This window comes from Nelumbo lutea, chromosome 5 (genome assembly GCF_056320005.1).
Source record: "Nelumbo lutea isolate HS-2025 chromosome 5, American lotus-T2T, whole genome shotgun sequence".
Lineage (NCBI taxonomy): Eukaryota > Viridiplantae > Streptophyta > Magnoliopsida > Proteales > Nelumbonaceae > Nelumbo > Nelumbo lutea.
Genome location: NC_142688.1, coordinates 54,648,458 through 54,663,703, shown reverse-complemented (window position 1 = coordinate 54,663,703; position 15,246 = coordinate 54,648,458). Strand labels below are relative to the sequence as shown.

The following is a 15,246-nucleotide window of genomic DNA, read 5'->3' as shown; positions in this document are numbered from 1 at the left end:
CCCCAAATACCATCAGTTTCCATATGATGTAGTCCGAGGCTCCCATAGATGCGATGAAAGGGAATCTGGCTACAATGAGACCATATCTTGCAGCAATGAGCAGGGGAATATCCACAATGCGATGAAGTCACAGGACCGTGATGTGACAAGGACGAGAACCAAGTGCAATACAAGTGATGAGGAACAAATCATCACTCATCATATGAAGTTGCAAAACCGCACTGGCCTGTGATCACATGACTCTTGCTTTGATTGTAATGAAAACATCATGCTCATCGCAATGACTTCACATAGCGATGACCCAACCACACCATCACATCCAGCAAGCTCCAACATTCAAGTAATCGTCCTTGCCTACCAACTGCCGGAGTTCTACAATTATTTCCCAGTACATGACAGTTGCAGAACCAACCCAACAGTAGATATCACACTAAGCAATCTCCTAACAGCTAGATCGCATGCCAGGCATCACTAGCTGCCGGCTTTCCTTTTAATCTTATGCTTGTCTTCTTATTCCAACTACCCCTTTTGCTCAGTTATTTTGGTACTATGTTTTTAGGCATCAAAAGTTTGTAATATTTCTTTAGGCAATACATAAGACAGGCTGAGCTTTGTAAGCATCAACTTTTGGAATATTTTCACTTGCCTCAATTTTCATGTTTATATTAAGTTAGTTATTGCTTCCTACTTTTACCATGTCTTCATCTTGTATGTTTATGTTAGAAACTCAGAAACTAAAATGGAACCTCAGTTTTTCTCTTGCAGATCAATGTCTACTGATTTTATCAATTTGCTTTGCCATCAAATTGAAATTTCTTGATGATTAAAAAGTGAAAAAGAAAATCCGTCCTTTTTCTTCACAATTTACAAAGCAATTCACTGTTCACCAAATTCAATTACCATAACAAAAACAAGAAACAATATAAAACCTAAATTCAAGTAAAACAGTTTTAAAGGAAACAAAGAAACAGAGAAGGTACTCACGTTGGCAAGCGCATTATCCAAGTAAGACACGTTAATCTCTAAAGAAACACCATTGTTTACAGCTCCAGCGCTGAAGATTACGGCAGCACCCACGAAATCAATTAGCGACGCCGTCGCCCCGCCATGCAGTAAATTACGAGAATTCTTAACGCGACAAGAAAACGAAAACCCAGAATCATAAAATGAAAATTGTTAACCGAGAGAGAAGATTTCTGAACTTTTATCTGTCCTTCGTCTCACTCGTCAGTGTATGTGTGTTTGACTTACCACCAGACGAGGAGGGACTTTCATGGAGCAGACAACTCGACCAGGTTCGACCAGATCGAATTTGATGCCTTGAGCGACGAGCGAGTCGATGAGTCTGGGAGGCAGAGGAATTGGAGTATTCTCACTGTCGCCGTCTCCTCTCTCCAACCATCTCTTAACTGACTCCAAACCCATCTCTCTCTCCGACGATCTGATGTCAAGTGCGTTCTGCAGGTCGAAGAGGTGTAAGAGTTCACTGATGAAGCTAGGGACCACCTTTCGAGGTTACAGTGCACCCTGTGCACTTGCAGTGAATTCGTACTGCGTAGATCGTTTATTAGTGGTTATGATTAGAGAATTCATTTAGACACTTGTATATATTTGAAAATATTAAAGGAATGACTTCAGGTCAACCAGATTTCCTTTGATTAGAAACTTGTATTTTCAAATTTAATATATATTAAAAGAATGATTTTAGTTCAAAGCCTCCTCTCATATGTGGTTATTTTCCATTTAGCCACATTTAGACACCTGTATTTTCAAATTCATAAACAAATTAAATACATATCTTCTTCTAATAATTATCTTTCAATAACATAATTCACTAATATGCATAGTTGAGCCCTTTAAAGTGGAGTGTTGTATGAAGTGGGAAGTTCCCACTTTCAATCATTTCCTAAAAAATATGAAAGTGGAAATTTGAGCAGATACGTTAAGAAATAGCTAACTCATAAAATAACAAATTAACTTCAAATCAATGCAATTGAAAATACCAAAATTTTTGCACAGAGTTCTGCATCTGAAATTCAGAGAACTTCAGAACTTCAATAAACATTGATAAAGGTACATAATAATTTGTAAATAATCATTTTATATTTATATCAACACATTTTATATGTTTTTAAAATAAATATTTAATGCTAACTACTTATATTATAATTGATGTAGTACAATCCGGTCACTCCTAATTGGCGCTCGCATGGCTCCTGAGATGTACCTGAAATGAGAGGAAGGAGGAAGAACTCCCGGGGGTTTTCCCGGCGGGAACGCTCCGATGCTTAAGTTAGTACTGTGTGCAAGAAGCTGAAAGAGAATGAACACTAAGAGTGCAGGTTGCGCTAGTCATTCAAGATACCTTGTTCCTTGAGGATAAGTTCCTTATAGCTGAATTCCGTTGCTCCCGGCCCTCTGACTTCTGACAGGGCAGGTATAACCGCCACTGTCAGTTTGCCACAGCCGTTACAGACAGGGCTAAGGTGGCATGTGCGGGGCCGTTGTGCAGGGTACGTGTCTGTCAGGTGTGGGACGCCTTTCTAAAGGTGGCAAGTGCGGCGAGGGGACATGCCTGCAATTCGCAGGCTTGTCGGGTATGGCGGTCGGGCAGGAAGCCCTCCTATGGTATATCGAGTTGTTTCCTGTGAATTGCCCTGAGCTGGGCCATCCTTGAGTGACGGGCTGCCTGCAGCCAGTTATGCCGAGCTAGCTGACCCGAGGTCTTTGTGCCTCGGGGCGTCCGAAGAAGAATCGGTGCGTTCTTGCTTGGGAGTGGCCCGAGGTCCATTGAGAGGAGCTCGGGTCTCAAAAGGGGTCAGGGTGCCCCGAACTCGGGACCCCCCAAAGTGCCTTAACCCTAGGGAGGAGGTGCGGGCGAGGCGGCTTTCGGCGAGTAGTTTACCTATCGGGTTGCCGTGCTGAACTCGGTGGGACTTCCCCACCGAGTTGTGCTCACGTCCATTGTGCTATCATGCTGAGTCACTATTTGAGCTAGGTCACGCCTACGTGTACCTGACCTACAAGGTCGGGCCAAATCACCCTCCATCAATTGCCCCCCACTCCCTGCGCTGGTGGCGGTGAGCCAACGCGGGGAGGTCATGACGCACTAGGTGGATTTGGCATCGGTGTTTGTGCTGCGTTGTCGTACGTTTCATCCAGCTATACCGGTCTAGCGCCTGGCTCGACCGAAAAGAGATTTGAGTCGCGTCCGGGTTACGCGCGGACTTCACGTGACTTCGACTTCGTGGACGTCAAAAACGCGCTAAATCGTTTTCGCCTCGAAGAAACCGCGGTTGTGGCTATAAATAGGGGGTCCCTTGGCCATTTTCTTCGCCACAAAGCTTTCATCATTAGCGTTTTAGCTTGCGCCAGGGGTCTCTTAGCTCAGGTACTCCAATTCGTTATGTTCTTCCAATCCGGTTGCGTTTCTTTGGTGAGTCCTCCCGAGCTTCCTTTTCCCTTCTAGTTCGCTTCTTTCTGTTAGTCCGGTATGTCGTCTGGTGTAGACAGTCTCATCGACGAGCCCGAGGTAGGTACCTCGGCTCGGGATGTCCCCTCTGCTACCCAGCCATCCGAAGTACGGGTGGCTTCGGGTCATCTAGCGTCTACCTCCCACCGAGGTCGGGAACCAGATCAGTTCGGGCCTTCCATAATGACATCGGAGAGGCTTCAAGACCTCATACAGAGGTGCCGCCTCCCTAGCAAGTACTCATATAGTCTTCCCACCGGAAATTTTCCATGGGAGCACGGTCCCAACGAGATTGTGATCTTCAGGGAGCAACTGATATCCGGGCTCGGACTTCCACTTCACCCTTTAATTGTTGAGGTGTTAGTACACTTTAACATTACCCTAGACCAACTCCACCCGAACTCCATACGGAATGTGGTGGGTCCATTTCTCTTTGTTTTGACCGTTCCCTTTCCATAGATTTAGATGTTCTTAGTACGACCTTGGCTATAAAGAAGAGCACTTCGGGCGCTCTCCCCTGGCATAGGCAGTCTTACTACCTGTCCCCCCGCCCGAGTTTTAAACTCATGCACAAGCTCCCGAGCAAAGTCCCAGCTTGGAAGCGAGACTACTTCGTAGTCCGGAGCAGCATGGGGTGGCCCTTCCCCATTGATTGGAGGATAGCCGTTCAAGACCCTGGTGTCATCCTGGACGGGAAGACCAAGAAGGAGCTCCAGTCACTAGCTAAGCTCGGGTTGCATTATAAAGACTTCACTTCTAAGGAGAAGCTCGTCCGAGCGGGCTTGAGTCTGGGTAGGTTTTTCCCACTTCGACTTTTCCGCTCATATATTTGCTTCGGGTTCCTGATGTCGTATTTCACCGTAGGTTCCATGGAGGCGGAAAAGATAGACAACCAGAAGCTCTTCCACCAGATGAAGAGGAAGAAGTGCATGGCATAGAAGGCGCGCGTTGGGTCCCCGCAAGCTTCAGCCGAACCTCGACTTCCGCAGACTTCTGCTTCGGGGCCCGAGGTGGCAGTTGTGCCTGTCATTGACTTGGAGGAGGGGGTTGTGCCTAAGGGGCCCGAGGTGATGGCAGAACTTGCCATTAAGCCCGCCGAGCCCGTTGCCGAGCCCACCAGACTTGCCAGAGAAAGCGTTGCTGGGGCTAACACCGCTATTGCCAGGGCTCATTCTGTCGATGCTGCCGCCGAGACTTCCGAGAGTTCCACTCACGATGTGGAGATGACGGCTTCCAGCTCGGAGGGTTAGGGGAGCCAAACCGTCCTAAACCCCCAATGTAGCCTAAAGAAGAGTGAGCTGGCTGCAAACTCGGGGGAGGTGCGCGAGTGGGTCGAACTCACTTCTAGTCAGCTCGGCGCCCGAGCTGCCACTCATACTATGGTGGTGAGTCCCCCTTCTTCTTCTTTTTTTTTTTTTGTGGTCTCCCTCTTACCCGGTTCTCCTTTTTGCAGGTGAACTCCACCATTCGCGCCTTGACCCTCCAATCAGAGCGACATCTGAGGCGGGCTTTGAAGGCTGAGGAATCATCTTGCGCAGCCCATACTGAGTTGAGGGCAGCTCGTTGTCAGGTTCACCGCTTGGAGAGCGACGCCTCGGCTCAAAAGAGTTTCATCGAGGTGTTAATGTCAGAGAAGGGAGAGCTGGCTCGAGATAAAGATAAGTTGAGGGCCGAAGTGAACAATCTCAAGGTCGGTCAGGAGGCCTTAGGGCTCGAGGTGAGCAGCCTCAAGGCTGAGCGGGATGCTCTGAGACTCGAGGTACAATGCCTCAAGGAAGCGAAGAGGAAACTGGAGCACGAAGTGGGGTACCTCCAGGAGGATATAAGGGAGAAGATTGCAATTTTCGAAGGTGCTCTTGAGGAGGCCAAGACCCAGGCCGTCATTGACTACGTCAATTCTTCGAGATTTGACAATGTGATGACGGAGGCCTATCATAAGGGCTTCAAGCTTAGTCGGTGGCTGATCAGGCACCTCTACCCCGAGCTGGACACGAGTGCCATTACTACTTTGCGGATTACTGACGACATTGTGCGTCAGTCAAAAGATGACCCCGATTCCGAGGATGAAGGTCCCGAAGATGGAGCAAAGGATGCCGGTCTAGACACTATCTCCGAGGGGGTCCCTGATAGAGGCGGCGAGCCCCCGAAGTAGTTTGCCCTTTATATTTGTAACTTAATCTTTTCCCTTTCTGAATTGTGAATGTACTATCCTGAACCTTTGAGCTCGGGTAAAAACTCTTGTACCTGAACTCTCTTTTTAATGAAATATAGTTTCTTTCAAGTATCTCTGAGTGCAAAAATACTTCTAAGTGTGAGTGGACTCCAAGCTGGTCAATTTAATGTATAGGTTACCCGAGCTGTCAAGCCACCGAGTTGGCGTTAAGGGTAACTGAGTGAAGTTGTGTTACTTTAGGTCACGCGGGTTGCCCCGGACTATCAGGTTACCAAGCTGAGTAAGAACAACAAGGGTATAGACATCGTAGGGTTTATACCCGAGCTATCTTTCCCTTAAGGGTTAGAGATAACCAGGTTTTTGTCAGTTTGCCATGCCGAAGTGGCAGCTGGGGCTTTCTTGTGACCCTTAGGATTAAGAAGGGACCCGTAGTCTGCTCTTGGATTTCACCCAGGCCAAAGTGGCGATTGGGGTCTTCTTGTGGCCCTTAGGCTCTGGGAGCGACTCGTAGTCCACTCTTCTTACCCTTACTTTCGCCCGTGCCAAAGAGACAGCTGGGTCTTATGTGCCGAGGTCATGTTAGCTCGGTATTTTGGCCCTTAGGCTTAGGGAGTGGCTCGTGGCCTACTCGATTCTTACAGATAATATTGTCTTAGGTTGACAATATTCCATGCTTGAGGTATTTGTTTACCTTTGAGGGTCTCAAGCTCATATGTTCCTTCCTCGAGTACTCGTTTCACTCGGTAAGGACCTTCCTAGTTGGACCCGAGCTTGCCAACGCTGGGCTTAGGCACCATAACTTTACGAAGGGCCAGGTTGCCAACACGGATGTTTCGCCTCTTGACCCTGACGTTATAGTACCGAGCTACTCTCTACTGGTAGGCTGCGGTCTTAATGTATACGAGGTCCCTTACTTCGTCGAGTAGGTCGAGGTTGGTACGTAGCTCATCTTCGTTTGTTTGATCACTGTATGTTTCTAGGCGTAACGTAGGTACTTCGATCTCTGCGGGGATCACTGCTTCGGTGCCGTAGGTGAGATTGAAGGGTGTTTCTCCCGTGGCGGTCTTCTCCGTGGTCCAGTAGGCCCATAGGACACTGGGTAGTTCATCTGCCCACAATCCTTTAGCTCGGTCTAGTCGTGCCTTTAGTCCACGGAGGATGGCTCTGTTCGTGACTTCTGCCTGACCGTTTGCTTGAGGGTGCGCGACTGAAGTATAATTCTGTTGGATCCCCATGTCTCAACACCAGTCTTGAAATTTGATGTCCTCGAACTGCTTGCCGTTGTCGGAGATCAACACCATAGGTAATCCGAAGTGGCACATGATGTTCTTCCAAAAGAAGTTTTGGACATTTCGGGCTATGATCGTCACGAGGGGCTCGACTTCTACCCACTTGGTAAAATAGTCCACTGCCACTACTAAGAACTTTCTTCCACCCGTTGCTGGTAGGAATGGCCCGAGTAGATCGATGCCCCACTACGAAAAGAGCCACGGGCTGTTGAGATACTTGAGGTCGGCAGCGGGTTGCTGGTGAATATTGATGTCTTTAGCATTTGTCACATTTTCTGATGAGCTCAATAGCATCTGCCTTCATTGTTGGCCAATAATACCCTTGTCGGAGTGCCTTTTGGGCGAGGGCCCTGCCCCCCAAGTGCCCACCGCATAGACCCTCATGGGTGTCGCAGAGTACGAGCTTGGCTTCGGTAGGTCGGAAGCAACATAAGTAGGGGAGTGTGTAAGATCTCTGGTATAGTTGTTCGTCTATCATGACATATTTGGTTGCCTAGTGTTGCACACTTCTAGCTGCATTGCGGTCTGCAGGGAGGGTCCCGTGTAGCAAGAAGCTTGCGAGCGGGTCAATTCAGCTCGGCTCTGCTTGAACGACGGGAGCGACCTCCTCTGCCCCCCTGAGAATGCTAGGCCGAGACAGGTCCTCTATGTACACGGTTCACATGGTGATGTTGCTAGTGCTGGCTAACCTGGAAGGGGCGTCGGCCTCGACATTCTCTGACCTAGGGATTTGTCTGATAAAGTGTGACTGGAAGTTGAGCAGGGCCTCTCTGACTTTGGCTAAGTAGGCGATCATGGTTGGCTCGCTAGCTTCGTACTCACCGGTGACCTAGTTGACCCCAAGCTGGGAGTCACTGTAGATAACGATGTGCTTGGCTTTTACTTCTCTGGCTAGAGGTAGTCCAGCTATCAACACCTCGTACTCCGCTTCATTATTAGATGTCGCGAACTCGAAGCGTAGCGCGTACTCTAGTTTCGTGCCAGTTGGGCCGTGCATAATTATTCCGGCTCTGCTGCCCTGCTGGTTTGAGGAGCCATCTACGTGAAGGATCCAGGGCTCCTCATCCCAGCTCGGGCTTGGCCGAACTAGGAGAGATGCCACACTGGTTACTACCTCACGGGGCTCGGACTCGACCGTCCTGGGAGCTTCGGGCTCACCTGAGTTGGGAGCCTCGTGCTCAACCGACCTGGGGTCTTCAAAGCTGAATGTGCATTTGGCGATGAAATCTGCTAAGGCTTGGGCCTTAATGGCAGTTCGCGGATTGTACTGGAGATCATACTCGCTGAGCTCAACGGCCCACTTCGTCAATCGACCAGAGACCTCGGGCTTAAGTAAGACTTGCCTCAGAGGTTTGTCAGTGAGAATGATAACAGTGTGAGCCTGGAAGTACGGGCGGAGCTTCCGAGCTACAATTACCAGTGCGTACACTAGCTTTTCTATCTTCGGGTATTTCGTCTCTACTCCCTGCAATATTTTACTAACATAATAGATGGGTCGTTGGACCCGATCTACTTCCTTTATTAGTACCGAACTGACCACTTCGTCTCTTCTAAAACGTCGCCCTCCTCGGGCTGGGTTAAGATCGGCACACTAGCGAGGTATTTCTTGAGCTCGTCAAACACGAGTTGACAGTCTCGGGTCCACTCGAACCCTTTGCTCTTGATTGCCTTAAAGAATGGCAGACAGCGGTCCGCCGATTTGGACATGAAGCGGCTCAGGGCGGCTATGCGGCCATTCAACCTCTGAACCTCTTTCAACTTACGGGGTGGTCTCATGTCTAAGATGGCCTTAACCTTATCTGGGTTGGCTTCAATGCCGCGCCGGTTAACGATGTATCCCAAAAATTTACCCGAGGTCACACCGAACACACACTTGTTTGGATTCAATCTCATGTTAAACTTACGCAAAATTTCAAAAACTGAATGCAAGTCTTGTATTAATTCATGTGAGAATTGAGTTTTGACGATCATGTCGTCTACATAGAATTCTACTTTTCTGCCGATTAACGGCGCAAATAATTTATTTACAAGCCTTTGAAAGGTTGCCCCTGCGTTTTTCAACCCGAAGGGTAACAGTATAGGCCGAACTCCGTGATGAAGGCAGTCTTTTCTTCGTCCGCTGGGTCCATCTTGATCTGGTTATAGCCCAAATAGGCGTCCAAGAAACTTAGCAACTCATGCCCTGAGGTCGCGTCCACCAAACGGTCGATTCTAGGGAGCGAGAAGCAGTCTTTCGGGCAAGCCCGGTTCAGGTCGGTGTAGTCAACGCACATGCGCCACTTGCCGTTGGCCTTCTTTACCAGGACGGGGTTGGCTACCCAGCTCGGGTAGTGGACTTCTCTTATGAAGTCTGCTGCGAGGAGCTTCTCGACTTCCTCGTCGACCGCTTTCCACCATTCCGGGGCTAGGTTGCGTTTCTTCTGTCTAACGGGCCTAACTACAGGATCAGTGTTCAGCTTGTGAATTATGAGTTCGGGGTCTATACCGAGCATTTCTGCCACGGACCATGCAAAAATATCTAAAATTTGAAGTAAAAAGCATAACAGTTCGGATCGTAGGGGCTCCTGGACGGAAGCGCTAATCTGAAGCGTCCGAGCTGGGTCTGCTGTTGAGGCCGGGACCGCGACTGTTTCTTTCGTGGGTGTGGCTCGCTCTTCGCCTTGCTCCGTGGGTCGTTCTAGTTCGAGGTCATCGGCCACCTTGGTTTTCCCCTTTAGGGCGGCAACGTAGCACTTGCGGAACTCGAGCTGGTCGCCCCGCGCTACTCCCACACCAAAGTTTGTTGGGAACTTCATATCCAAGCGGTAAGTGGAGACCACCGCCCGTAGGACATGGGTGATCGGTTGACCTAAAATGGCATTGTAGGGAGAGAGGGTCGCTACCACCAGGAAGTTGTGTTCGAATCTGACCACACAAGGCCATGTGCCGATCTCTACAGGTACTGTTATTTTCCTAAGGGGGCAGACTTCCTCTCCGCTGAAGCCCACTAAAGGGGTGTCCGTAGGCCTCATATCGCTTCTCTGCAACTGAAGCTGGTCAAACACAGCTTTGAAGAGGATGTCGGCTGAACTGCCTAAGTCCACGAGTACGCGCCTGACCTCGAAGTCGTTGATTCTTAGCTTTATTACGAGTGTGTCATCATGGGGGTAGTGGACCCCTCGTGCATCGTCTTCTGTGAAGAAAATTGGATCTCCCGTCTTCGGCCGCTTTGGGGGGTTCTGCTCTTCCCGGGTGGCCTCACGAACTGACGTTCGAGCTGCTGCTGAGGTGCAACCCACAACGATCGAACCTCCCACTATCATGCGGATGGTCCCCCGAACTGGCCTCTCCTCTAGAGGTTGCCTCTGCGGTTGTTCGGCTAGCCTACTGTTGGACTCGGGAGCATCTTTACCGTGCTCTCCTTTTCGACATGTTCTATTACTATTGTTATTATTATTATTTTGTACAAAGTTTCTCAAATATCCGCGACGGATGAGCTCCTCTATCTCATCGCGGAGGTTTTTACAACTCTCGGTACTGTGACTATGGTCTTTGTGAAAACTGCAATACCGACTCTTATTTCTTTCATTGAGATTCCCCCTCAGACGGTGTGGCCACTTCACGTATGGGGCGTCCTTGATTGCCATCAGGATTTCGGCCCGCTTCGGGTTCAGTGGGGTGTAAACAGCTCGGTCTAGTGTAGGAGCTCGGAATAATTGACCTGGCTTTGCACCCCGAACTGTTTCCTTTTTTCTTCGGGTCTCCCCTTGACTGAAAGGCTCTCCTTCTCTCTTTCTTTTTTTGGGTGCGCCGTCGCCCTTCTGGTTGATCTCCTCTTTAGTGGCTATGAACTTATCTGCAAGCTTTAGAAACTCGGTTATGGTCGCGGGTTCGTTGACGACCATGGGCCACTTGAACTCTTTGTGCATCACGCCCTTCTTGGCTGCAACAAGGCGTATGGCGGGGTCCAGGCACGGTATCTGCATACAAGTGTTGTTGAACCGCTTGATATAGCTCCGGATGGACTCTCCCTCTCTTTGTGCTACGTTGAAGATGCTTTCTTCGGTTCGTGGGCACCGTTTGCTGGTGACAAAGTGGGACATGAAGACTTGTGCGAATTGCGCCCAATTTCTTATTGACCCGGGTGCCAAGTTCCGGTACCACGTGCTAGCCGCTCCCCTGAAAGTAGTGGAGAAGGCCACGCACATGCACGACTCATTGGCTCGCGCCAGGTGTATCTATGACTGAAAGGCATCTACAGGATCATTCGGGTCGAACGACCCGTCATACTTATCAAGAGGGAGGAGCTTAAAATCCTTGGGCATCGGGACTGCCAGGAGTTTGAAAGACAGGGGGGACAGAACCTAGAGGAGGGGATCTTTGGCTTCGGCCGAGCCTACCTCTTCTTTGCCCATGAGCTCAGGCAAATCGCAGGTGACAGATCGACGAGCTCGGCGATGACGTTTCTGCTTCTTGATGGGCTCGGCGTTTGTGCTGCTCACCTCTGTGCTGTCCAGAATGGTTTGCGTCGGGAGTAGTCCGGTCTGCTGGTGATGGCTACGGACAGAAGGATCCTGCTTGGAGTCTGTTGCCAGGATCTCGAACCGGTTTTCAAGGATCAGGGTTCCAAACTTCGACTGTCGAGGCGATGTAGACCTGCCGAGCCGGGGTCCTCCCGACCTGTCCACTCACGGCGAGATCAGGGTAGCCGGTCTCTCCCGTCTACCGTGGGGGGAGGCCAGGTTTTTCGGGAGATTTTGGGGGGCCTCTCCTCGGCCGAAGTGCTCACTCTGGCGGCGAGATTTGGCTTGCCGCGAGGTTAGGCGCTGAGGCGAGAGCTGAGGCTGCTGAAGACCATGTGCCACTTGAACTCTTTGTGCATCACGCCCTTCTTGGCTGCAGCAAGGCGTATGGCAGGGTCCAGGCACGGTATCTGCATACAAGTGTCGTTGAACCGCTTGATATAGCTCCGGATGGACTCTCCCTCTCTTTGTGCTACGTTGAAGATGCTTTCTTCGGTTCGCAGGCACCGTTTGCTGGTGACAAAGTGGGACGTGAAGACTTGTGCGAATTGCGCCCAACTTCTTATTGACCCGGGTGCCAAGTTCCGGTACCACGTGCTGGCCGCTCCCCTGAAAGTAGTGGAGAAGGCCACACACATGCACGACTCATTGGCTCGCGCCAGGTGCATCTGTGACTGAAAGGCATCTACAGGATCATTCGGGTTGAACGACCCGTCATACTTATCAAGAGGGAGGAGCTTGAAATCCTTGGGCATTGGGACTGCCAAGAGTTCAAAAGACAGGGGGGACGGAACCTAGAGGAGGGGAGCTTTGGCTTCGGCCGAGCCTACCTCTTCTTTGCCCATGAGCTCAGGCAAATCGCAGGTGACAGATCGGCGAGCTCGGCGATGACGTTTCTGCTTCTTGATGGGCTCGACGTTCGTGCTGCTCACCTCTGCACTGTCCAGAATGGTTTGCGCCGGGAGTAGTCTGGTCTGCTGGTGATGGCTACAGACAGAAGGATCTTGCTTGGAGTCTGTTGCCAGGATCTCGAACCAGTTTTCAAGGATTAGGGTTCCAAACTTCGACTGTCGAGGCGATGTAGACCTGCCAAGCCGGGGTCCTCCCGACCTGTCCACCCGCGGCGAGATCAGGGTAGTCGGTCTCTCCCGTCTACCATGGGGGGAGGCCAGGTTTTTTGGGAGATTTTGGGGGGCCTCTCCTCGGTCGAAGTGCTCACTCTGGCAGCGAGATTTGGCTTGCTGCGAGGTTTGGCGTTGAGGCGAGAGCTGAGGCTGCTGTAGCTGAGGTTGGAGCAACTGGGGGAACTGTTGCTATTACTGATACTGGGAGACCTGGTGCAGTACGTGCTGTTGATAGAGTTGAAGTTGTTGGAACTATTGCATTTGAGCCTACATGACCTTCATGCACTGCACCAGGTCCTCCAGCTGGTTCGGGCTGGCCGCTGGGGGCACGATCGAAGGTTCGGTGAATGTCGTTCCCATTGTAGCAGGGAGTGAGGCGATGACAGGTGCCATTGTGAGAGGCACGTTCAAGCTGGGGATTCCGTCCGCTGAGAGGGGGACGGTGAACTGTCCGATACAGACAGTAGGAAGCTGGGGTTGTTCCCTGGAGTTATCCACTTCCGTGCTTCGTCCGACGTTGCTAGAGGAAGCCATGAGCGTTGGATTGTTTCAAGGAAGAAAAAGGAACTGAAAGAGTTTAGAGAGAAAGGATTTTTGAAGCATCTTCCCACAGACGGCGCCAAATGATGTAGCACAATCCGGTCACTCCTAGCTGGTGCTCGCGTGGCTCCTGAGATGTACCTGAAACGAGAGGAAGGAGGAAGAACTCCCGGGGGATTTCCCGGCGGGAATGCTTCAATGCTTAAGTTAGTACTGTGTGCAAGAAGCTGAAAGAGAATGAACACTAAGAGTGTAGGTTGTGCTAGTCATTTAAGATACCTTGTTCCTTGAGGATAAGTTCCTTATAGCTGAATTTCGTTGCTCCCGGCCCTCTGACTTCTGACAAGGCAGGTATAACCGCAACTATCAGTCTGCCACAGCCGTTACAGGCAGGGCTGAGGTGGCACGCGTGGGGCCGTCATGCAGGGTACGTGTCTGTCAGGTGTGGGACGCCTTTCTAAAGGTGGCAGGTACGGCGAGGGGACATGCCTGCAATTCGCAGGCTTGTCGGGTACGGCGATCGGGCAGGAAGCCCTCCTATGGTATACCGAGCTGTTCTCCTGCGAATTGCTCTGAGCTGGGCCGTCCCTTGAGTGACGGGCTGCCTGCAGCCGGTTATGCCGAGCTAGGCAACCCGGGGTCTTTGTGCCTCGGCGCGTCCGAAGAAGAATCGGTGCGTTCTTGCTTGGGAGTGGCCCGAGGTCCATTGGGAGGAGCTCGGGTCTCAAAAGGGGTCAGGGTGCCCCGAACTCGGGACCCCTCGAAGTGCCTTAACCCCAGGGAGGAGGTGCAGGCAAGGCGGCTTTCGGCGAGTAGTTTACCTATCGGGTTGCCGTGCTGAACTCGGTGGGACTTCCCCACCGAGTTGTGCTCACGTTCGTTGTGTTGTCATGCTGAGTCACTATTTGAGATAGGTCACGCCTACGTGTACCTGAGCTACGAGGTCGGGTCAAATCACCCTACATCAATAATTATTATCTAAAATTATAATTCAGACTTTTAGACGAAATAATTAAATATATTTTTATTATCACTAATTATAATTAATACTATTATATTAATTAATTTATATTATTATTATCAATAGTGATAATTAATTATTATTACTAATAATGATTTGTAATTATAATTAGTTACTACTAATTAATTCTTTATAATAATGATAATTATTACTTCAAAATGTTAATTAATTAATGATAATTAATAAGTATTTTAATCATTTTTATTATTATTTGGGATTTAATCATTTTACATTTATATTAATCCATATAAATATGAATATAAATATAATCTTATATTTAGTGTTACTTGTTTACAATATTATTATTATAAGTAATAATAATAATAATTTAATATTACTAATTTCAAAATCAATACACATAATAAGAATAGGGTAAAATACAAAAACCTGCCCTATAATTTCATTTTAACAAATACCTCCTGTGAATTTTTGAGAAACTCAACAAAAACCTCCCTTTCGTCATTGTCCTATATGGAAAATGTTAGATTGATGCACCAATTTTTTCCAAATACCCGTTCTACCCTTTTATAAATTATTTTACATACAAAATTACTAAAATAACCCCATTTTAACTCAACAAAAACCTCTGTTAATGATCATTTTAGTAATCTAACATAATATGTTTGTCGGTTGAGTTAAAATAGGATTATTTCAGTAATTTTGTATGTAAAATTATTTATAAAAGGGTAGAATGAATATTTAGAAAAAAACTGGTGCATCAATCTAACATTATTCATCTGGGATAGTGACGGAAGGGAGGCTTTTGTTGAGTTTCTCAAAAATTCAGGGGAGCTTTTTGTATTTTACCCATACGAATATATTATTAGTAAATAATAGTAATAATAATATTCTTATTATTATTATTGATTTCATAATTATTAATATATTATTAATCTATATTACTCAATAAAACATGGAATAAAAAAATATTCAAATTACCACTAAATGTATGAACTAAAAATCTATGAGTATTTTAATTGACTTGAAATTGACACATCAACTTGCACAAAATTATAATTTCAACCAACATTTCCTATTTCTATCTCCCAATTCCCTTAATTCAAACATATCATTAGATTATGTACAAATTTCTCTACCTTTTTCCTAAAGATAAATTCCAGCCAA

At 48.4% G+C, this 15,246-nt stretch overlaps 1 protein-coding gene across 1 annotated transcript; it reads right to left on the bottom strand.

Annotated features, from left to right (window-relative positions):
- Window positions 1–876: 876 nt before the first annotated feature.
- LOC148852489 (putative esterase C31F10.02) lies at window positions 877–1,425 on the bottom strand. Its single transcript, XM_088945806.1, has 2 exons — window positions 1,252–1,425; window positions 877–1,128 (listed from the first exon to the last, which is right to left on the bottom strand). The coding sequence occupies exons 1-2, from the start codon at window positions 1,423–1,425 to the stop codon at window positions 877–879; spliced, it is 426 nt and encodes a 141-aa protein (XP_088801932.1).
- Window positions 1,426–15,246: the final 13,821 nt, after the last annotated feature.